Source organism: Dipodomys merriami, unplaced genomic scaffold (genome assembly GCF_024711535.1).
Source record: "Dipodomys merriami isolate MVZ:Mamm:240054 unplaced genomic scaffold, mDipMer1.0.p SCAF_97, whole genome shotgun sequence".
NCBI lineage: Eukaryota > Metazoa > Chordata > Mammalia > Rodentia > Heteromyidae > Dipodomys > Dipodomys merriami.
In genome coordinates, this window is record NW_027206590.1 from 2,973,896 (window position 1) to 2,997,240 (window position 23,345).

General features: G+C 40.5%; 1 protein-coding gene across 8 annotated transcripts in view; it reads right to left on the reverse strand.

Moving 5' to 3' along the window:
* Positions 1-23,345, reverse strand: part of Large1 (LARGE xylosyl- and glucuronyltransferase 1) — a 461,800-nt gene that overhangs the window by 210,604 nt on the left and 227,851 nt on the right. For all 8 annotated transcript variants that reach the window (XM_070014410.1, XM_070014413.1, XM_070014406.1 and 5 more), the window contains 2 exons: positions 22,454-22,536; positions 9,090-9,213 (listed from right to left, as the gene is read on the reverse strand). In XM_070014410.1, the coding sequence (XP_069870511.1) occupies positions 9,090-9,213; positions 22,454-22,536 (207 nt within the window). The remainder of the gene's footprint in view (positions 1-9,089; positions 9,214-22,453; positions 22,537-23,345) is intronic.

A 23,345-nucleotide genomic window follows, 5' to 3' on the forward strand; every position in this document is an offset into this window, starting at 1 on the left:
CTTACTTTGTGGACTTCTGTCATTAACTCTATTTCCCTTCTGCTATCCTTGGGGATACCATTGTTCATAATTCAACTACCGAATGAGATGTGAGGTTCATTTATCATCATCTTTGTTCCTGAATAAGGAATGGAAGGTGACTAAAACATCTTCTGTTACAGCTTTGGGCACAGTCCATAAACTTCAGCATGAAATGTCCTTCTTTTGTATATGTTACACCGTAAGACCATAATTTTAGGTTTTATTTCCTGTTGGATTAAATAAACATTTGGGAAATGTTTTACCCTCTCTTAATTTCAAGTATTTTGAACTAAGTATTCAAAAGCTTTCTACTTGTCTGGTTATCTAGTTAGCCATGTTACCTGAAATAGAAGATTTTCCTTCATTTCTCTCCCCAAATCATAAACAGATGCTTATGTTTTAGAATTTAATGAGGTTTTCTTGTGGGCCAGAAGGTGATCATTTCTGTAAGATTTTCATGAACACAAGAAAGATGTGTTACTTCTAAATACAATCTAATCAACCTTCAAAGAGGATTTGAAAACAACAATGACCATATAGTATTTTGTATGTTTTTTGACAAGGTTTGAACATTTGTATAGTATTACAACTGATTTACAATGATTATCTACAGATCATTCTATAGAGTGACTACATTCAGTACATGCTGCCTCTTCCTAAAAATGAGACATTTTTTTCTTGTTGAATATTCATTTCTATGACTTTTTTGGGTGACAAGAAATCAGTTATGATGGCATCTTCAAGATCTAAACATGGAGTTTTAGCCTAGCACATCATTGTTTCTATTACCTTTACAGAGGAGAGAACTTGGTGGTTACTCTTGGACCTCTATTTTATCTGGATATTATTATTACACAGAAAAGCCTGAGGTAGGATTTTGGTTCAAAGACAATGTGTATCTCCCTCCTTTGCCCTTGTATCAGACAAAAGTTGGAAGTCATGTTCCTTATACTGTCCATACCCATCAACTATCCACGCCCATTGAGCCCCTTGGACACTGAGAGGTGCAAAGTACACAGCAGCTTTCTGCAATTCCATGTGAAAAGATTAAAGAGTGTAAAATTATGTCATTAGCAATTTTAAAGTATAAAAAGAACTAGTAATCAAAATAGATATTTTCATAAACACAGACCATTGACCCTGGGAACAGAATAGAAGCCTAGAATTAAACCTACGCATCTGTTGTCAAGTGATTTTAGGAAACATATTAGAACTGCTTTGGAAAATGACAGCTTTCAAATAAGTGGTGCTGGGAAAATTTGATATCCATATGCAAAAGATTGAAATTAGACTCTTATCTCTTACTTGGTACAAAATTAACTTAAAACACAGCAAAAGACCTAAAGCAATAAAACTACTAGAAGAAAACACTGAAGAGACTTTTTAGGATATTGGAATAGGCAAGGGATTTGCAAATAAGACTCCCAAAGTACAGGACCAAACATAGAGAAATGGATTATATCACACTAACAAACTTCTGCACAGCAAAGTCAAAGACAGCAGTCATCAGGATGAAGTGATAGACCTAAAGAACAGGACCAAATATAAATAATATTTATTATTTTTTGTAATACATTAAGAACTCCAAACATTATAAAATAAAGAAAATTAAAAATGGGCAGTAGATATAAATAGGCATTTGTCAAAAAAAGATATACAATGGGCAAAGAGTATAGGAAAAGATGCTCTGTATCAGGAATCATCAGAAAAATGTTAAACCACACATTCAGGAGAAACACAGGAACCAATACAGCAAGTTAGAAAACAATGAGTGGCACCTTTTCCGGACTTGTAACCATTCTACTTCTGTCAGACCTCTTTTATAGTATGAGACCATAAAGAAGGAATGATGAGTTCTCATAACCCCATCAAATATTCTGAAAGCAAAGGCAGAATATCTACACCTTGATGAAAAACAGACACTAGTAGGGGAAATGGGAAGGTTTAAGGGATTACAGTATCATTAAGTACAGATTCTCCTTGACTTAAAATGGAGCCAATCCCATTGTAAGTCGAAAACAAAATTCTTGACAAAATTCATTCAGTGTTTTTGGCACCTGTGGCTCATACCTGTAATCCTACTTACATAGGAGGCTGAAACCTGAGGATCATGGTTTGAAGCCAGCTCTAGCAGGATTCAAGTCCATGAGATTCTTATCTCCAATTAATCACCAAAAATCCAGAAATGGAGCTGTGGGCTCTATCACTTGAGTGGTAGAGCACTAGCAATGCACACAAAAGCTCAAGGACAGCACCCAGGCCCTGAAATCAAGTCCCAGGATCATCAGCAATGAATGAATGAATAAATAAAAAGCACTTAATGCACATAGCCTCTGGAAACTCCTAGCTAGGTAACATAGCCAACTGAAGACAATGGTTGTTGGCCCTTTTTAATGGAGTACCAACTAGGAGGTATAGGACTCAGCTGCTGCACAGCACCAAAGGGGGTTCTAATCACATACAGCCAGCAGGAAAAGATCACAACTGAGAATCTGATATGTGATTTCCACTGAATGCATATTACTTATTGTATCATTGTAAAGATGAAAAAAAATGTGAGTTCAACTATCTTTCCATGAGTGGAGATCAACTATGAATGGGAACAGCCTGTAAGTGAAAGGTATTCATGTGGAGAAAAGAGAAGAATTTGGAAAGTACCTACCATGCATTGTATAAGACACTATTTAAGTACACTGAATCATCCATCACTAATAAAGGTGAACTAGAGTTAGTGTGTCTGTTAGACTACTGAGCTTCTGCAGGTTTTAACATTTACCAAAAGGATATACAGATTCTTTACTTCTCACCCCCCTGCAGGGCCTCTAAGATAGATCAGGTCCTCCTGAAATGTGCCTCTGTCTATAGGAACTGCTCCAGACCCATGGAGATATCTAGTCACAGCACCTGAACTTCAGTGTTGCCAAGTATAGCATGGGATAACCCAAGACCAATTTTGGGGAACAACATATGTTATCAATTTTTGATATCTTGGGCAATTCATTATCTCCTCTAGGCTCACTTGGGGTCTGTCTCTCTTGTGTCTGTCTGTCTCTCTAGTGATGAGTATTAGGTCTTACGGTGCTGAGATACTGACTTCATATTCTCGTCATTTGCCCTTAGTTGAAAATATCCAGTGTTCAGGAAAGTACATTATTTCGAGGAAACAGAGAAAGCAGGCAGCAGTTTACTGCCACTCCAGGGAGAGGAACAATAGATGTGTGGCTCCCAAAGGGCTGCAGGGGTCTGAGATTACAGTTATCTAAAGAAAGTTCCCACATACTCTACAGAGACCTGCACAAAGGCAATTAAGGATGACTAGGAGTTGCAGAGTCAACCATCATAACCTACTTCATAATCTTTCTGATGCTGGTAATGACCAGGCATCAGGTCTAAGAGAAAAGGAGATAAATTAGGGCTCTCTGCTAGACAGGTGAATCACAAAACAGCCATTGCCCCAGCAGCTTCACTTCATGAGCTCAGTATCATCTGCACCTTAGTAGTGGCATGGGGGTGACTTTCTGGGCCCCATGGGGTAAGATTAAAGGCTGGTAGACATGTAGAGCTTTGTCTAAAAGCTGGCAAGAATTGTTTTGCTGATTTAAAGCAAACTGTCTAAAGAGTGAGTGATGATGGTTTAGTTTAGAACATAGTCATTGGATGGGAACCCAGGGTCATCCCAACCCTCTGCAGCACCACTCCAATGGGTCACTTTTATCACCAGCAGGAAGCTCTACAGGATGTGACCATCTGATGTATTTTAACACCCAGCATACCACGGAATGGGTTGACTTTCATCACAGTGGGGCTTTAAATGGAGACTTTTTGCTTAATACGTTCAAGAACAGCCAGAAAGGAACAATGCAGACAGCTTAGCAGACCCTTGTCTAAGATAGAATTACAGTCAGCATCTTAAACTTACACAAGCCACAGAAAGGGAAATGTAACTTAGGAGACAGATATGGGATTATTCAGCAAGGCAGGATCTCGAGTTAAAAACAAAACAAAAACAAAACCCAACTTCTCAATGCCTCAGTTCCCTTTTCTGAAAAATGGGGACAACAGGATCTGCTCTATATAGTTGTTGGGAGAATTTTAGAAGATAAGCACATAAAACATAAGAAACAAAGTGCATGCTACCTAAATAACTCATGTGAGACACACTTCATGAGGCTCATGGTCACTGAAAAGATAAATCCGCAATTCAAGTGCACACGGACACGACAGGGGCCTTTTCATTCTCTAGTGGCTACAGCTCATGTCTCTGTCCTTTACTTCAGATCTAAACAGCATCTGGGTCTACTGAATTATGCAATCTTCTATCTCATATCATTTCATTTCAAAGGGGGAAAGTCAAATACCAGCCTTGGCATTTATTAGCTACCTGATCTTAAGTAAATATTCTTCAACTCTGTGCGCTAGTTTATGAATTATCTGTAAGATAGAAATAATCAAAGCTCTCTCCATCCCACAGGTTGTGCTAAGAAGTGAGGGATGGCATCCTGCCATTTAAAAACCTCTAAACCCAAATAAGTTCTCCCCTTCTTCTTCCTCTAGGGACTCTTGGAGCAGCATGTCTCGAACAGAGCTTAGAACACAGAGACACCCTCAGTGCTGGTAGCCTGTTGATATGCGAACTTAGAGGCTGAAAATAAATGGGCCAGCCAAACCTCAGGAAGACCAACCAACATTTCCCAGTCTGTGAAGAAAGGCGGGTGGAGCACGACACTATTTGCAAATCCACACTAATTGGTCATTACAGAGAGAAGTATATCAGTCCACTGTGAATTTCCCACAGTTCATTTTTAATCATGCACCAATCCCTCATAAATTTCCTATTCCCTATTACTTCATCTGCAGCAGTAACAGATATAATAAGGGCCCCACAGGAGCATTTCTGAGAAACGCCATTTTCAACAGCAGTACAAAGCAATTTCTTGGAGCCATATCAGGGGAAGCCATCCTACATGCCTGGTACCATCTGACATGCTTAGCTAATACAACTACAGAACACAGCCTGAGTCCATTTCCTCCTGTTCTTCCTTCTCTGATATCTCATGTAGGTTGATGTTTTAATGTTTTTCCTACTTCTGGGTATCCCAGTAAATGAAAAAGAAAAAGAAAAAAAAAACGTGCCTGTGTTTCATAGAAGGTTCAAGGCCAGTTTGAACTACATAGTGAGACCTTGCTTCAAAAAGCAGCAAACAAATTAATAATTAACAAATATAAACTCATCCTTCTCAGGACTGCCCTTAAGACTTGGGCTGGTGAATTCGGAGCTGTCTTATTTATGTTAGTACAGAGTCACAGGTAGGCCAATCCCTGGAGGCTTACTGAGACACAATCCACCAGCATACAGGAAGACCAGGTGTGAATTCAATGTGTATCACCCACTTAAAAAACATCTGCATAACCAGATGACAGTCATTCAGCAAAGAAAATAGAAAATCAGATATGACTCTGACCCTTCTGGAACTTATAGTCTAGGGGATGGACTGACATTTGCTAGCTCATCAGATAATAGCATGAAAGATTATACTCAGTGATGAGTTTCCTGAAGAAATACACTTGATCTTATCAGAATGCATTAACAATGGAACTTATGAGATGTGGAAGGAGGCTGGCTCTCAGTTTTACTGAGTAGACATAGCTGCAGTCAGTAAAGAATTTCGAATTAGCTAACAATGGGAGAGAAAGTCTGAAGAACTGCAGAGAAAAAATCACATGTAAAATGATTATCTCTGTCTTAAAAGGCAGTGGGAAACCTCTGGAGAGTTTACCCAGAGGTAAGGAGCAGCAAGAGAAGGCTTGCTTCTTGGAAAACTGATCACTACTAGACAACTGTAGATTTGGAGAGGAAATGTAAGAAGAGTAGAAGTCAGGAGACTAGGCAACAAACAGGTTTCCATTAAGCTAGGAAAGATCATGAGAGCTTAGACTGGGAGAAGGCAGGGCAGATGAGGCCAAGTCAGGATGCTGTATGGTTACATGTAGGGTGAAGGAGATGCGTATATCAAAGATGAGCTCTCAGTTCTAGAAGACAGCTATGTGACTGATAGAACCAGGAGGCAGGGCAGTGCCAAGTAGGGGGTAGGCAGGAGAGATAGACCATTGCTTTGGCTATACTGAGTTGGGAAATACATAAATTATTACTATGGAAAAGTTCTTCGAAACGTGTTCAAACTCACTGTCCTAATGAATTCTGACTACAGCCTCAGAGGATTCAGGAATAGAAATAGCCATGATCAATTAGTAGAGAAATATGTATGTGTTAGGAATCCTCTGTAGTGTTTTCTATAGTAGAGGTTGGATTAGAAAATAAGACCCTTTAGGATCATATCAGATTATATTTTTTAAATGGTGTGTGTGTGTTGTGTGTGTGTGTGTGTGTGTGTGTGTGTGTGTGTGTGTGTGTGTGTGCGCGCGCACGCGCGCGCTGGGGATTGAGCTCAGGGCCTGAGTGTTCTTCCCAAGCTCTTCTTGCTCAAGGCAAGCATTCCAACCACTTGAGCCACAGTACCACTTATGGCTTTTTCTTCTTTTTTTTTATTTTTTTTTATTTTTATTTATTTATTTTTTTTGTCGGTCGTGGGGCTTGAACTCTGGGCCTGGGCGCTGTCCCTCAGCTCTTCAGCTCAAGGCGAGCGCTCTACCACTTGAGCTACAGCGCCACTTCCGGTTTTCTGGTGGTTTATTGGAGATAGGAGTCTTACGGTCTCTCCTGCCCGGGCTGGCTTTGAACCGCGATCCTCAGATCTCAGCCTCCTGTGTAGCTAGGATTACAGGCGTGAGCCACCAGCGCCCGGCTACTTCTTCTTTTTTTTTTAAATTTAATTTTATTTTATTTTATTTGTGAACATACTGTACAGAGGGGTTACAATTACATGGGCAGGATAATGCGTACATTTCTTACCAAGCATTGCAGCCTCCTCCTTTATTTACCCTTCACATCCCTTCCCAGCCTCTCCCCTCCCCCCCAATCCCAATCCTTCTCCTTTCCCCCCCTTCCCCCCCCCCCCCCAGCACCGACATTGTAAAGCTCATTTTGGACATTACAACTTGTACTTCTCATTGTTGCAACAGGTCCACCTGTATGGCTTTTTCTTCTTATGTGGTGCTGAGGAATCGAATACAGGGCATGCAAAGCAAGCATTATACCAATGAGCCACCATCCCAACCCCTGATTACTGTATTTTTAAAGCCATGAACACCTCATTTACTTTAAATGAATAAAAATCCAAGTAATGGGCAACTGGTCTACTTGAACCAGAGTAGGCATGGCAGCGGAAATCCAATCTTTGCCTCCTTTTTCTTTTCCATCCATGGTCAAAGCATAGCACCCATGGCATCTTACCTCTTTAGTTCCCTAAGCGCAGTAGATGGCATAGCAAGCCACAAAATTAAGAGTGTCTTAAGTAATATTTGACCTTCATCTTGGTTTCAAAGGAGAAGGAAATGTGCAGCCTACGGCCTTAAACTAAGATCCTTCTGCCTCAGCCTCTCAAGTGTGAGGATTATAGACCTGGGTCACCTAATCTAACTTACTCTGTGCTTTCTTGATAAGCAGAGGACACATGCTTGCATGGGACAGGCACAGAGAAAGGTAAACCATGAGCACAGAGAGCCAGCCAGCTGCTGCACCTCTCTCATGTTGCTTTTCCCCATGATGTTGGCACTACGACCCTGGGAGATAGAATAGCTTGCTTTCACCTTAATTAGTGCAGCAATTTGCTAAATTTTGTTTTTTCCTTTTTAAGAGTGTTAATCAATTTTAGCTCAGAATAGATTGGAATGGCAGGCAAATTACCATGACAATCCCCAAATGCTAAATTCTGAACATCCAGATCAACCTCAGAGCCTAAAGTATGTGAAAAATCACAAAACTCTGGCCTGCATCTCCAGGATCTATATAAAATGTTATGGCTCTGAAATGAAAAGATAATGGCTTTATGAGGTTTTGAGCAAGCTATTTTCCAGAATCAGCCTCATGCTTAGGTGTTTTGTTCTTTCCATGGTGATTGGAGACAGAGCACTGGCAACTTAATGCAACATTATATGTTCTCTAATAATAGCAATTTGTTAAATCCACAAGCAAAATAGGGTACCTGCTGAGCTCCAGAAATACGGAAAAGTATACCTTATGTCTTCCCCACGCCTTTCCTACCCCTCTCTTACAGGAAGTTCCACCAAAGGGAAATGAATAGAAAAAAAATCCTTCCTCCTTCCTAGAGAAGGCAGGGAAAGTTCCAAAAGGAGAAAATGTAGCTAAGTCCCACAGGATGGATAGGACGATGATAAGAACAGTAGGAATGACATGTTGGATAGAAGCAACAATATGATCAGACTCAAATGTAAGAGAGAGAGAGTCTCACACTTAAGTAAAAGAGATAATATATAGGAATGAGAAAGAGATGGGACAGGAAGTAATTATGTGTCAACATATATAGAACTTCTAAATCCAACTTTGATTTCAAGATAGTGTAATGGGAGTCTTTGAAGCCAGGGAATGAGATGACCAAGTGTTTTTCAACACCCTGGTACAACATTCTCCTTAATATTTAATCAGCATAGTCTGTTAAAGCATATTCACATATACTCTCTCATGTGTCTCTCTTAAATATCCCATGATTTGGAATCATAACCACCTTCTGGTAGTAACAAAGTAGGCTGGCAGAGGTACTTGATTTACTTTGTGTTTTATGACCAGTAAATGACAATATAGTTTCAAAGCTAAGTCCATCAGACTCTGAGCTCATTTACTTCACTGGGCAACAGAATCCTGTTATGATTTGACCATGAAACCACTTCAGATACTTCCCAGGCCACTGGTCTCTATGAAAAGCCTTGGGGGCCAGAACTGTACAGACGAACATGGCTTCTGTATTCAAGAAGTGGTTATATTAATGGTTTCAGTAATAAAAATAGACAATCCCAGTTACATCTTAGGCATTTTCAGCTAAGTGGTAAGGTTTTGGATATTGCTATAGACGACTTAACTACACATAACACAAGGTCCCATCAGGAGCATACCAGAGTCTGATCTCCCATGTCCTACCCACTCCCATTCTTACCTTGAGCTCATCTGCATTGTAGAAGTCCACACGCACGGCAGGCACCATCCAGGTCTGGAAAAGGGTGGCCAGGATTTGCTCGGCGATGGAGTCAGCAATGAGGTGGAAGTGTAGAGGATTCCGCCTGTTGGGGGGACAGAGGAGGAGGTCCAGGAATTAAGGCCTTTGATTCCAGCTGCAAAAGCACACTCATTTCCAAGTTGCTGAATCAGGACTGTTTTCCAACGGCAATGGTGAAAATAAATTAGGCATGTGCTTCCTGGATATTGGCGTTGAAAAGGAAAGAGGTCATCTCTGCTCCCCCCACCCCCACCTCAGCATTTCAGAGGGAAAAAAATAAACCAAGCACCTCAGACAGTAAAGTCACTTGTTGTCAATACCCAATGTACTTGGTACTGAAGCAATGCTTTGTAAAAATTAGAAATAGAGGTCATGCAAACAGTTTGTCCAGCCTATATTACATTGGCATTTGTGCAGGAACACATCCACAGAGGGCCAGGTCTTCACACTACTGGCTGTGGCAGTTAGCAAGACACTTCTACCCTAGAGCAAGAGTAAGTTGGGTTTCATGTTTGTTCTGCTCAAAAAGAAAGCCAGGCTTTCACACTGAAGTGATCTGGAGACCCATCACAAGAGTCTCAACCTGTACTGTTTTAGTATTTCTACAACTTTTATCCGATCAACTGCTTACTGGGCTGTAGCCTAACAGTTTGACACAGGACAAAGCTTCTGGTGGCAATGGAGCCTAAACCCAGTTCGGGCATTTATTAGTGGCAATCTTGAACATGTTCTTTATATCTCTACATTGCTGCGTCTTCCTGCTGTAAAATACTGAAAGAAAATAGCTGCTCATAAGGCCACTGTGTGATAGTAAATATAATTTACGACATATCAAGAATAAACAGGACAATTATAAATAGGAGATATTATAGAAAATGTGCTAAGCACAGAGTAGTATAGTACTTCAATCAAGGAGCACTATCATAAATAATGATCCACTGCTAATAATAACCAGCAGATCCACAGTACTGTGAATGAGCATCTACTAGAAATAAAGCAGTTGGGAAATTCACAGAGGGAAATGAGCAGGCTCTGGCCTCAGGAACCTCACACTGTTCAGTATAACAGAGGATCCACAGGTAAACTTGCACTTGAGGCAGAATGAGGAAAAAAGAACACAAAGTTCTGTGGGAATGAAGAGAATAAGGGATTCATCCTGCTCGGGTCAGCAGGATGTGTGGGAGGAAAGGAGTTAAGTGTGAGTCTGACACAAGGGGAGAGGGGACACTCTCCGTGGAGAGTCAGGGATCCCTATGGCTTAGGCCAGGTTGTATTAGATTGGAAATGAAAAGTAGGGAAGCCAAGAGCAGAGAAGGAAGGGTAAGAGTTTGTGCAGAAGGCAATGCAAGAAACATCTAATTAAACAGTCTGGGTCTCAGGTAACTGTGGGGGCCAGCATGACCTGCTGTGTGGCAACTCCCCGGCCCTGTCCTAGGTATGTGTACACACATAGACATTTTCTTGGTCTCAGCCTTGGGCATGTCTATGTTTGGTTTGCTCCCATGGTCTCTTCTTGCACGGGCTACTCAGCAAATAATTATTAAACACATACATTTGTTAGGCAATGAGCTGGATGCGGTGGACAGAAGTATTGAAACAATGCCCCTGTTCTTACAGAGCTTAGTCTTGTCTTCCCTTTGGCCTTCCCATTCAGGATTGGGTCAAATTTTACCTGCCCTCATTTGCTGCTAGAGTTCTGGCCTGATGACCCCTGTCTGGCCCTGACTAATAGTCAACTCTGCACTATGCATCCACTGTAACCATGGCAAGGCATGGCTTTCTGTTTATCTTCTACCATTCACCTCACTGGGAGCTCAGTGAGCTCAAGGATCATGCCAGTTGTGTTCAAATGGACCCAGCTGTGCTTCATAGTCGTTTAATAATCAAACTGGGTATGTGGATAGGTAAGGGAACTAGCTGGGGACCTGGTGTTCAGAAGATAATCTGAATAGGCAGTCTGAAATGAGGATGTGACTGAGATAGAGGGCCATCATCTGAGTATGTGTCCCAAAGTACATGGAAGAGGAGAGACTAAAAGGATTTGCTTAGGTCACGGGGCACCAACGCTCCGCATGGATCAACGTCATTATCCTAGGAAAGGGTTCCTTCTTTATAAAATGACATCAGCACCCCTACCTCCCCCAGCCAGCCTTCTCTTGTCCTTTTACTTTTTCCATGGGATGATGCAGCAAAAAGAGCTTTGCCAGATGCTGGCAACTTGATATTGGATTTTCCAACCTCTAAACCCACAAGCCAATACATTTCTACTTTTAAAAAATAAATTACTTAGATGGTGGTATTCTGTTTTAGTAGCATTAAACAAATAAGACACAATGTTCAAGGAAGAGGAACTGGAACAGCTAAACACAGAAGGATTTTTTAGCTATGAGGGGAAAAATGAAGACAAGGAGCAGCAGAGTGCGCCAGTGGGGTTCTTGAGTCTCAAGGATGACAACAGAAAATAAATCAAAGAAGTAATTGGCTGTGTGGAATCACTGCCCAGGATCCACTGACTGCAAGGATGCATAGACCCTCTTGCTCACTGCATGGGTTTGACATGGGACATTTCCTGGGGTGTACCATTGGCAGTAAGGAGAGGAACACTTCTAGAGTTGATGACACATTACAGCTGTGCCTGGAAGAGCACAGGAGTACCAGTTCTCAAAGTTTTTGAGATATTTCCATGGACTGCAATGGCAATGAAATGAGAATTGTGGATGGGTAGAAATGAAGGCTGGGGGAAGACATTAGTAGGATATAAGGGAAGAGAAGGAGAGTCTTATTTAAATGGATCATACATAGTACAGCACTTACGGGACACCAACTGAATGCTAGGAATAGGGAGGCAAGATCTGAATGTGTGAATTTCCAGTCAATGGAAACTTCATTACCCAAGAGAAAAATGAACCAGACAAGGTTTGGAGGCTCAGCAGGCAGGAGCTCAACATGAAAATTCTGGACTCTCCAGCCTGGTTAGAGCAAAAGATGCACCAGAAGGGACCAGAGGTGCAGGCTTTGGAGGAAGATGTACGAACACCAGATGGAGCTTCCTCCCTTTCCTGTTCTTATGTCTCTCGCCAAGTGGGAGCATAAATCCATTTTAAAAATTACCGAGCATAGTACTAGGTGTCTGTACTGTCAAAGGAATTTTCACCTCATTAGCTTTCCTCATTAGAAGAATATGCAAATGCTTAATGAGAGGATATGTTGAGCCTCCAGCCAGGGGACCACTAACACCCTGTCTCAGCCATGAATGGCTGGATATCCCACAACAGTCCATGTTTCACTTGTCAGGGGAGATCCTCAGAGGGGTTTTACTCCTGCTGCACATCTTGAGAACTGAGGATGTCCTTGTAACTGTGGCTCCTTAGATGGCTCCTCTCAGTAGCTGTCTTCTCTAAGGTGCTCCAAGCCACAACAAGACCCCTACAGACCTCACCATAGTAGTTTTCTATAAGCCAGAATGTGGTGCTTTAAATTGTAATGCGAACTTCCAACCAAAGGGTGTCATTTCCCCAGCCCACAGGTTCCTTAGGATGAAGAAGGCCCCACTTAAAATGGTCTAAATATGTCAAGTATGGATTATTTGTGCCTTTGCTGTCTTTCCTCTAGAAAGTAAACTCTGGGGGGGGGGCGGTGGAAAAGGGGGAGTCTATCATTTTTAACCTGCTTTACCCTAACCCCCAGAATACTATCTGACATAGTACCACATATTCTAAATGACGGCATCAATGAGTGACTCTATTTTAAAGCCTCAAATTACTTTATTTTTTCTCTGGCCTTCTTTCCACCATCCTGCCTTTGTTCAAGGTGTACCACTCAACCAGCTTTACCAACTAGAATCAGAGCATCACCTGAGCAACTTGCCTGTCATGTCTGTCATACCCAGTCACCTACAGGTCTCCTGAAATGGTTAGGAGCTGGGTCTCAGAACACACAACAAAGTACCCAGCTTCTTGTCTTGATTCTGTCACAGATAATGGTGGACTCCAGTCCAACTATTTCATCTCTTAAGTTTCAGTCTCCCAATTAATTGGGCTTGACAATAATAGCTCCTATCTTATAGTTATTGTCAGACTGATTAAATATCTGAGACACTTAGAACAGAGATGTGCTGATAGTAAAGACATGGCAAATGTTAGCTATCATTATCCAGCTCAACCTTTGGTGATATATATCTCTCCATATCTTTCTTGTTCTTTCCAACCTATCATCCATCATGGAAGTCATATGCTCTCTATACTCTTATTACCTTCTGGCCACTGTGTAAGGCATGAGACCAAAGCTCCTATGTACACCTAACAGAACTTTCCATGATCTCACTCCATCTGCCTTTCCAAGCTCATGTCTTCACACACCTTATTCCAATACTGGACTTAGCCATTTCATTTTTTTCCTCAGTTCTGAGTATGGCCAAACACCAGTCTTATTAATAAATCCAAGTGTCTCCTTTTTTTCTAGCCATGCTACCATAAGGCCTGGCAGAGGTGAAGCTCTAGGAATCAGCCAGGTTCTTCTGTAGACTGTGTTCATGCAGTTTCTTGGATCAGCTATTCTACCCCAGTCACTACTTTGGACCTCCTGCTCTCAAATCACACAAAATGCCGCCAAGGAAGCCAGGATACTTATACAAATGACTGGTCAGTGACTCCCACTGCATTCTGAGCTAGAAATGTAACTTGGACTTCTGCAGTAATCTAGTGGCATTTCACTTATCTGTTCCCTGGTAGATGAAGGCTCTGCATTGGAACTTTATTTTGGTGTCATATCTAAAGACTTTTTTCCTCACAGTTCCTTATAGTTTATTGTTTTAATAAAAAAAAAAAGAATGAGAAGCAAAGAGATCCAAATGCACTTTGAAGCAACTAACTACAAAAAAATGATGGAACAACTTCTTTAACATTAGCTTAGATAATTGCCTCTTAGATTTAACATCATCTAAAGTGCAAACAATGAAAGAAGAAAATAGATAAACCTGACTAATTTCAAAGACTCCCTCTCTCTGCTCTCTGCCAAATCAAATACAGCAAGATCACCACCTTTCAAATGAAGGTCATCTGCAAACCAGGAAGAAGTGCCACCAGAACCTGACCACAATGGCACCCTGCCTGACCTCAAGCTTCTGGACTCCAGGACAATATGAAATAAATTTGTGTTAAGTGACAGAAGAAATAAAAACAAGAGAAAAACCTTTTGTGCTTCATAGGACATTGATAAAGTGACAAGTGTAATTCCCAAACTGAGAGAAAAATATCTGCAGATCATATATCTGACGAGGGGTTTGTTGCTATGATAAAAATCTTTTACAACTCAAACAACAGAAAAAAAGACAAGCAAGCCAATTAAAAAATACAGCTCTGAATGGCCCTTTCTCAAGGAAGACATCGAAACGGTCAATAAGCACATGAAAAGATGTTCAATGTTCCTTAGGGAAATACAAGTCAAAACCACAATGAGATTCATGACTCCCACACTAGAGTGCTTAAAATAAACAAGATGGACAATAACAAATAGTGGGCAGAATGTGGAGATGTTGGAAGCTACAATTGATACTTGGAGGCTTATAAAATGATGTAGCTGAGAAAAAGTCAGGTACTTCCTTGGGAAAAAAAAATTGAGTACGTAGTTAACCACTGCTGAATTACTCAGCAATTCTCTTTATGTACAAAAAAGAAAAAAAAAGTGTCAACACAATAGATTACAACATTCTTTTCAGAATTACTTATTATAGTCATGAATGGATAAACAGAACATAGGGTAATCACAGAAAGAAATATTATTAGTCAATAAACAGGAAGAACACAGGGAGACATGCTACATTATAGATGGACCATGAAATATTATACCAAGAAGACAGTCAAATATTTATGGTAAGAGTAAAGTGAAATGTGCAGACCAGGCAAATCCACAGAGACAGGAAGCAGAATAGTTGTTGGTACGGGATGGGGGAGATAAAAATGGGATGTGGCTGCTATCAGATGGGAGGCTTCATTATAGTGTAATGAGAAAAGTCTAATATTAAATAATGATGATGGTAGCACTAGGATTATAAAACACTGAAATTTACACTTTTAAGAGTAAGTTTTAACTTTTATGAATAATAAATTCTAATTCAAATTCAATTGTCTGAGCTGGAGAATGAGAGTCTTCCCTGGAGTTTGGTTGGTGAACTAGGCCTGTTCTGTTTGGACACAAGTGGTTTGCCAGGTAGGAGCATCTGTGACTGTCCAGACAGACCTCTGACCAGGAGAGAAGTCTACCTCCTGCTAATATCAAGTCCATTTATGCCCAGAATTAAAAAGATACTCTGTAACTCAAGATAAAGAGCAATAGTATTTCATTCTCAATAGTGATGAGTTCTAAGTCTTATTTCACATTTGATTCATGATTCAGGAAGGTAAGAAACAGTTTTAATGATAAAGCCCTGCACATTTCAAAATCAGCTAAAGGCTATGAGTCTCCATCTTACTCTCTTTGGTGCAAAGAGAGATGAGTGCCAGTTAGGCAGATGTTAAGAATGTATTTACAGCATAGGGAATTTGACCAACTGCAGTTAATAAAAGCCCATTCACAAGGATTAATTTTCTTAATATATGATTCTAGGCTTTTGGTCTTAAATCTCCGTAGCAGGTAGAATAGTTGTTTATGCCAATTCACTTGTAATAAAAATCTTTGAGGGACACATTTGCTTTAAGCCTAGCTAGAGCCTGCTTCTTGGATAGGTGGCTTGGGCCCACATTTGAATATGCGACAGCCCCACCTACCTTATCTGGGTTGGAGCCCCAGAGAGGCTGCTGCAGACACAAAGCCTGTTCTACACACAGATCAACAAGGTGTACAGGGAAGAAAGAACAGAATGTTTGTGTGTGTGTCAATTTCAGCCAGCAGACTTGGCTCCTAATGAGCAACGGTTCTGCTGCCTCTGTTTCCTTAACTGCTCCCATGTTCCGGTTAGAATGTAATACATCTGATGCTACAAAGAGGTAAAGATGATTAAGCCACTGTTTTCTCCTGCCTCTTTCTTCTTTCTCAGGACTGTGTGGCAGCCCCTTCAAGGCAATCCAGGATATGCTTTTTTTTTTTTTTTTAATGAAAATACATGAAGCCAAAGGAGCTGAGATCATCTTTAATTATTTTATGTTTAACATGCGAATGCAATGGCAAATTCAGGAAAAGAAATGAACCTGTGATGGCACTATGAATTTGTGGCAGAGATTTAATGAAACTTATTTGGGAGAATTACTGAAGCAGGATGAGGAGTTTTATGTTGAGTCCTTGGCTTGAAGGAGGCCAGACATTGTTGATAATATGGCAAGATTCAAGGACATGTCAGCAAAACTCTCCACAAGAGAACTTTCCAGAAAAAAATGTAAAGACCTCATGGTCCAGCAAGAGCAGCATGGACTTGACAGGTCCGCAGAGCGAAGGCTAAATCTCCTAGACAGACCTGCATTTGCTTACCTGTGACCTTGAATGACTTAACCTCTCTTAGTTTCCACATCCATTTGTGGGGACAATGAGTTCTATCAGATTGGAATAAAGTTTAAATGCAATCAGTAAAGCTCAATATCTGACTATAAAAATGAACAGTAGGGTGCCAGTAGCTCACAACTGTAATCCTGGCTAAGATCTGAGGATCACCATTCAAAGACAACCCAGGCAAGAAAGCCCATGAGTCTCTGATTTCTAACTAATCACACACACACACATACACACACACACACACACACACACATATACACACACACACACACACACACACACACACACACACAAGCAATCTGGGGGAAGAAGAGGATAATGGAAAATTCAGCAATAATAACCATCTCTTACTGCTGACCAACGTGGTCACTAAAACAATCAGAATAATGAAAGCGGGGCACAGGTAGTTCATTACTATAATCCTGAATAGTCAGGAAGCTTGAGATCTGAGGATTAAGGTTTGAGGCCAGCCTCAGCAGACAAATATGAGAGACTCTTAACTCCGATTAATTAGTAAAAAGCTAGAAATAGAGGTGTAGCTCAAGTGATAGAATACTAGCCTTAAGCACAAAAAGCTAAGCAAGATTACTAGGCCTGAGTTCAAGCTTTAGAAGTAGAGCACACACACAGGAATAATGATGCTGAAAATGGTAACTTCCTGCTGGTGAAGAGCTTGGACTCTGAAGTTACAGCTATGGCTGGGTTCTAACCTGATTCTGTCCATTGTCTCTGTGTGACCAGACCATGGCTTCTTATGTGGCCGTAAATTATACTATCTGAGAATAGTGCCCATCCATCTCAAGGAGGCCCAGGAAGAATCTATATATTAATAGGTGGCCAACATGTAAAGACATAGAACAGAATCTGTTGCATAGTGAAGACTACCTTAGAATTTGCTAATTATGTAAGGTACAAATATGTCTTTCCATATTAAAAACAGGGTTATGTGAAAACTGGAAGAATAATCCAACAGTCCAAGAAGCCCAGTGATTGTGGGTTCACCAGCTCACACAAGGCAGAAGTGGAACTTGAAGTTAAGCTGACTTCCTTAAGTCTTAGTCATACCTAATGGTCCTGTCCTATAGCCTACACACTACTTCTGTCATATGGTTAAGCCAGAATCAGCAAGAAGATAATTAGTGCATTTACTGGCTGCAAACATGCTTTCATTTCCTAGGTGCAATGCTAGCAGTAGGATTTAAAAGAAAAATATCTATACAATAAGAAACTGCTGCCAACAGGAATGTACCTGGGAACAGCCAGTTGATCATCCTGGCAAACAGCAGTTAAATTTTTACCGTCTTTTGGCATAGGAGGTAAAGACTTAAGTTGATAGGTAAATAAGTATTTCTTTTCTCTGATCAGCAAGTGCTGAATATCTTTGAAGGGAGCCATATTTCTCAGTTAGTTGCAATTGGGAATGGGGTTTACAAGCATTTCACAAGTCTGCACCCCCCCCCCAGGAGCCTTTCATCAGAGAGACACAGACATGTACTGTGCTATTTTGTAATAACTCATAAATACCCCTTAACTATATTTCATATCTTCATCACCTACCTTTTCTTCACTCTAGAGGTCACAAAATGACAGGAACTAAAATATATGACAGAAAAAAAACTTACTTTTATTCCTTACACCTAAATACAACTTTCAAAGGCTCCCTGCTTTATGTATAGTTTTATGTATGCTGATATTCCATCCTAGCATTGGCATACCATACATGTATAAATACATATTCTGAAATACATTGCATGGTCCTGTTCTGAATTTTCACTTATTTTATATCATAAGCATCTCTCCATGTTATGAGATAGTTTCAAAACAAAATAATCACATGTTTTTCTTGTAAAAGTATGTTCCATTGTTCTTGATGTTTTCAAGAGTTATCTAGTGTTATGTCTATAAACAGTATTTTATAGAAGTATTTCACATTTCTATACTTAAGCTGATCTGTTTAAAACAAGAGTCCTTAAGACAGGTCACACAAGGTCAAGGGCCTTGGCATGTACTTTAAAATTCCCTCTAAAAGGCTATAAGCATCTCCAATGCCAGCAGCACTGCATACAACTAGGCACATGTAACTCTCTACTTTTAAAAACTCAATTGCTCATTGCTACCGAACATTCCACAGAGGTAAGACTGATTTGATGTAACAAAACAAACCTGAAACGAACATTTGCAGAAAATCTTGTTCTGAAAAATAAATCTAATTACTGTAATTAACAGTGAAAGCCAAAAGGAGCATCCTGCACTACTATTATTATTACTAACATTAGGAAAGTACTCCATTTGTGAACAAATTTTATAATCATGTCTTAGTTAATCTCAGTAACGTGCTTGGGAGACAGTGAAGTTATTTATAGCTGGACTTCTGAGTGGAAAGTCTTTCAAATGTCCTTTTGTCTTAAGAGCTCAACTGAGTTGTCACCAGCATATCAATTTACAGAATCACACTTCTTCATACAACATCAAAGACAAGGTCATTTGGTCAAGGACATGGTCACTTGGTCCAAGAAGATCAAGTAGTCATTAGAATGAAATACAGACTTTTCATAACATACCTTAATAATTAGCTGCCTTATCAAATTCCTGTGCTTGCACGAAAATGTGACCTGACAAAGCAGCTGATGATAAAACTGCAGCTTTTAAATCTAACATCTGTCTCCACTGTGTCTGTGGGAGTTGTAGGAGTAGAAGTTTACCTTCAACAGAATTCTTAACAATTTTAACAACTACTAGATTATAGGATTTGTAGCTAAAGCAACAGGAATAATAAAATGTACTCTCAATAATACCAGTAGTTTTCATATCCTTAACATTTATAAGTATAAATTCATAAAATTTATAATTATAAATTTATAAAAGCTATAATCATGCAAATACCCTTCTCTAAAAGAGTAGTCCCCCACATACCTGGCAGGAAATTGGAAATCTTCAATGAAGAACAAAAATAAATATATACAGGCTAAAACCACCCATCTAATTCAGTGTTCAGCCTACAGTTTTTGTATCTGAGCAGATGAAGATTGCAGAACTGCAGGAAGCAGCCAAACAGCACAGCCGCTATCACTGTGGAGAAAGGACATCTTGCCTGAAATCAGCAGATAGAGGATCAAACTTCACTTGGCCAATCTTTACTGGACATCCCTTAGCCTTCTTCTGATATACAACTGAAACCACAGTTCCAACTTGAACTACAGAGCTACAAGAAGTGACAGCCTTGCTGTTAATTGATGGAGTTTATATGTGTTCGTTGTATACTTCCTTCCAGCCTCCCACAATAGGAGGTCAGCAGACTGGATGCTTGGCTAAGCAGTGAGCTGAACATGGCTGTCTGTATAAGGGGGTCAGACAAAGAGCCGTACCTGGAGTTCAATAATAAACATTGTTAAAAACAAAATAGGTTTTGAAGCAAATGGATTTACAGCAAAAACTCAATGATATAAGAACTAAAGAGGTCAGTGAATGCCAGGTGCCAGTGGCTCATGCCTATAATCCTAGCTACTCAGGAGGCTGAGATCTGAGGATCACAGTTCAAAGCCAACCTGGGCAGGAAAGTCCAATAAACTGGAAGTGGCGCTGTGGCTCAAGTGGTAGAGCACTTGACCAGAGTTCAAGCCCCATGACCGACACCCCCCATCCCCTGCCAAAAAAAAGAAAAAAAGAAAGAGAAAAATGTTCAATTATCTGCTAATGCCTCGCTACAGTGGCATGAGTATGAAACTGAACAAAGTCTGGGCTGGGAATCTTTATTATCTGATTGGAAAAATTACCTTCAGATTCTTTAGTAATATACTTAGTAAACAAGTGAAAATATATTAGAATATGGTATACGGTTGATAGTTTTTCTCTGATGCCTGGGGTACAGAAAAAGAAGCCACTGCTTCTGTCCCCCAAAGGGCTGTGTTTTGCTCAGGTGATATGTCATGGGGAACTATGTAGGGATTAATGCAATAAAGGTCAGAAAGATGCAGAGGGCAAGGAGGGCAAGGAGAAGAGAAGCACAGATTGAGAGTTTCAAGTGGGCTTCTTGCTTGTTGAATATGATGGCTTTGCAAAGTCTTTAAGGGTGAGAGGCAGGGTCTACCAGATTGAGAGGAAGAAGCAGGCAGAAGAGGAAGTAGGGTATATGATGGAGAAAATGGGAACTATAGACAGGCCAGGGTGATGGGGCATGAAGACAAGAGAAACCAGTATGCAGACCACCAGAACCCAATATTTAGTGTGCATGCAGAGGATCAGCCACAGACCTGTCCGAAGTATTATTCTGAACTCAAAGAGGATGGATCTGAAGAGCAGAATAAGCGGGGCAGAAAGGTGAACGAACTGGGGTACTGGGGTGTGTGCAGAATGGAGAGGAAGGAGTGGCACTGAAAGACATCTAAGACCAAGAACCACTAGGTGTTGACAACAGATAGACTGCCTGGGGGATTCAGTAACAAAGCAATAAAAATAAATGTATCCTAGTTTCTTGCAGAAGTAGTGGATATTAAATGTCCACCACTGTTCCCAACTCTGTTTACAACACTGATGGCTGATATCAAATTTTATACATTAGCCTGGTCTCTGCTCAGGTGAACAAGAATGTGGGACACTTTTGAACTCTGACTTGGTCATCTAATGTACCTTTCCAGCTAGTGGCTACAGTTGTGGATGAACTTCACCCAAACCCAGATAAGAAAGTAGAGCACAGACAAGGATACTGGCTGGAATCAATCCTGGACATGACCCTGAGTATATCTAGATATCAAAATAGGGGAAGAAGAAAATCTGATCAGATATAAAAGGTAGGAATTTGACATCAAGAAGAGATGACGCCTGAGAGGTATGACAGTCCTTTTCCTGGTCCTGAGGGAAAGAATCACGAGATCAATGGATAGCATCTAAGAAGAGAGCACATTTCTGTTTAATATAAAGCAGGAGTGGCCATACTAAAACAGAGAAAGAAGCCTGCATTCATTTTAAGGCACTACCACAGCGAAATACCACAGACCGGGTGGCAGAGACCCTGAGATTTATTTTCTTACTGTTGGAAATTTGAGATCTTTTAAGGTACCCGCCTTGTTTTGCAGGGTACCCACAGCATGTTCACATGGTCTTCCCTCTGTACCTGACTCTCCTAATCTCCGTTGTTCGTTTTTGTTTTGTAAGACATTTATCACAGCAGACTATGGTCCACCCCATGGCTCTATTTTAATTTAGTCACTTCTTTAACACCCTATCGCCAAATATAATTGCATTTTGAGGTACCAGAGGTTAGGACTTCAAAACATGAATTCTGGGTTGGACACAATGCAGCTCACAGTACCACCTCCTCCAGGGGGCTGTGTAAAAAGAGAGGCAACAGAGGCCAACAGAGAAGTTGAAACATTTAATTTGGACTTTCCATGAAGCCTGCCAACCTGAGGTCTGAGAGCTACAAATCTCAATGTGGCAAGACAGTACCAGACCGTGTACCAACTGTGTCATCCCCAGAACACTAGACCAAAATTATATTTTCATGTATGGAAGCCTGAGTAGCAAGTGAGTATTTTTTATTCTTAAAAATGTTGTTATTGCTATCTTCAAATAGAGGTACAAAGGGCCGTCAGTTTAATGTGCCCATTTATGTGTACAATGGATCTTGATCAGAGAACCATTCCACCATTCTCTACTCCCTCCTACTTATAGGTTCCCTCCTCAGTCTCCTCAAGTTTCCTTGTTCCATTTTCACAGATAAACATTAAATATCATGACTATCCCGTCTCCTTCCCCTTCCTGAGAAAGGATGTGCAAGTGCCCACATTCTGCTCTCGCAGAGTGTGAGTGAAGGCAGCTCTTACCTGTGAAAGAGGACAGACTTGACCAAGGTGACAACATCCCGGCTGGCATTGTATCCGGCACAGACGATAGCAACATGGATTGTCTGTGGGGAAAGGAACACAGGATGAACATGAAAAGAGATGCAAGCTTTCTAGGGGCTTCAAGGACACACACACAAGAAAGAAAGAAAGAAAGAAAGAAAGAAAGAAAGAAAGAAAGAAAGAAAGAAAGAAAGAAAGAAAGAAAGAAAGAAAGAAAGAAAGAAAGAAAGAAAGAAAGAAAGAAAGAAAGAAAGAAAGAAAGAAAGAAAGAAAGGGAGGAAGGAAGGAAGGAAGGAAGGAAGGAAGGAAGGAAGGAAGGAAGGAAGGAGAGAGAGAGAGAGAGAAAGAAAGAAAGAAAGAGAAAGGAAGGAAGGAGAGAGAGAGAAAGAAAGAAAGAAAGAAAGAAAGAAAGAAAGAAAGGAAGGAAGAGAGAGAAAGAAAGAAAGAAAGAAAGAAAGAAAGAAAGAAAGAAAGAAAGAAAGAAAGAAAGAAAGAGAAAGGAAGGAAGGAAGGAAGGAAGAAGAGAGAGAAGAAAGAAAGGAAGGAAGGAAGGAAGAAAGGAAGGAAGGAAGGAAAAAAAGGAAGGAAGGAAGAAAAAAGGAAAAAAGAAAGAAAGAAAGAAAGAAAGAAAAGGAAAGAAAGACTGACCTTTATTTCCTATAGACATCATTAGAAAACAAAGGGCACTGTGTGAGCTGTGGAGAATAACTCCAGACAGTTTTATTAAAGCCTTTTTAATCGGTTTATGGAGCTATCATCATTTGGAAGCCATTAAGGCTTTTTTCAATTACATTTTGGGGACAAGAGAAATGGTGATTGGTTTAAATTGGCAAACAGTGAGTCCCCTGCTCCCAAGCAAGGGGAAAGTGAC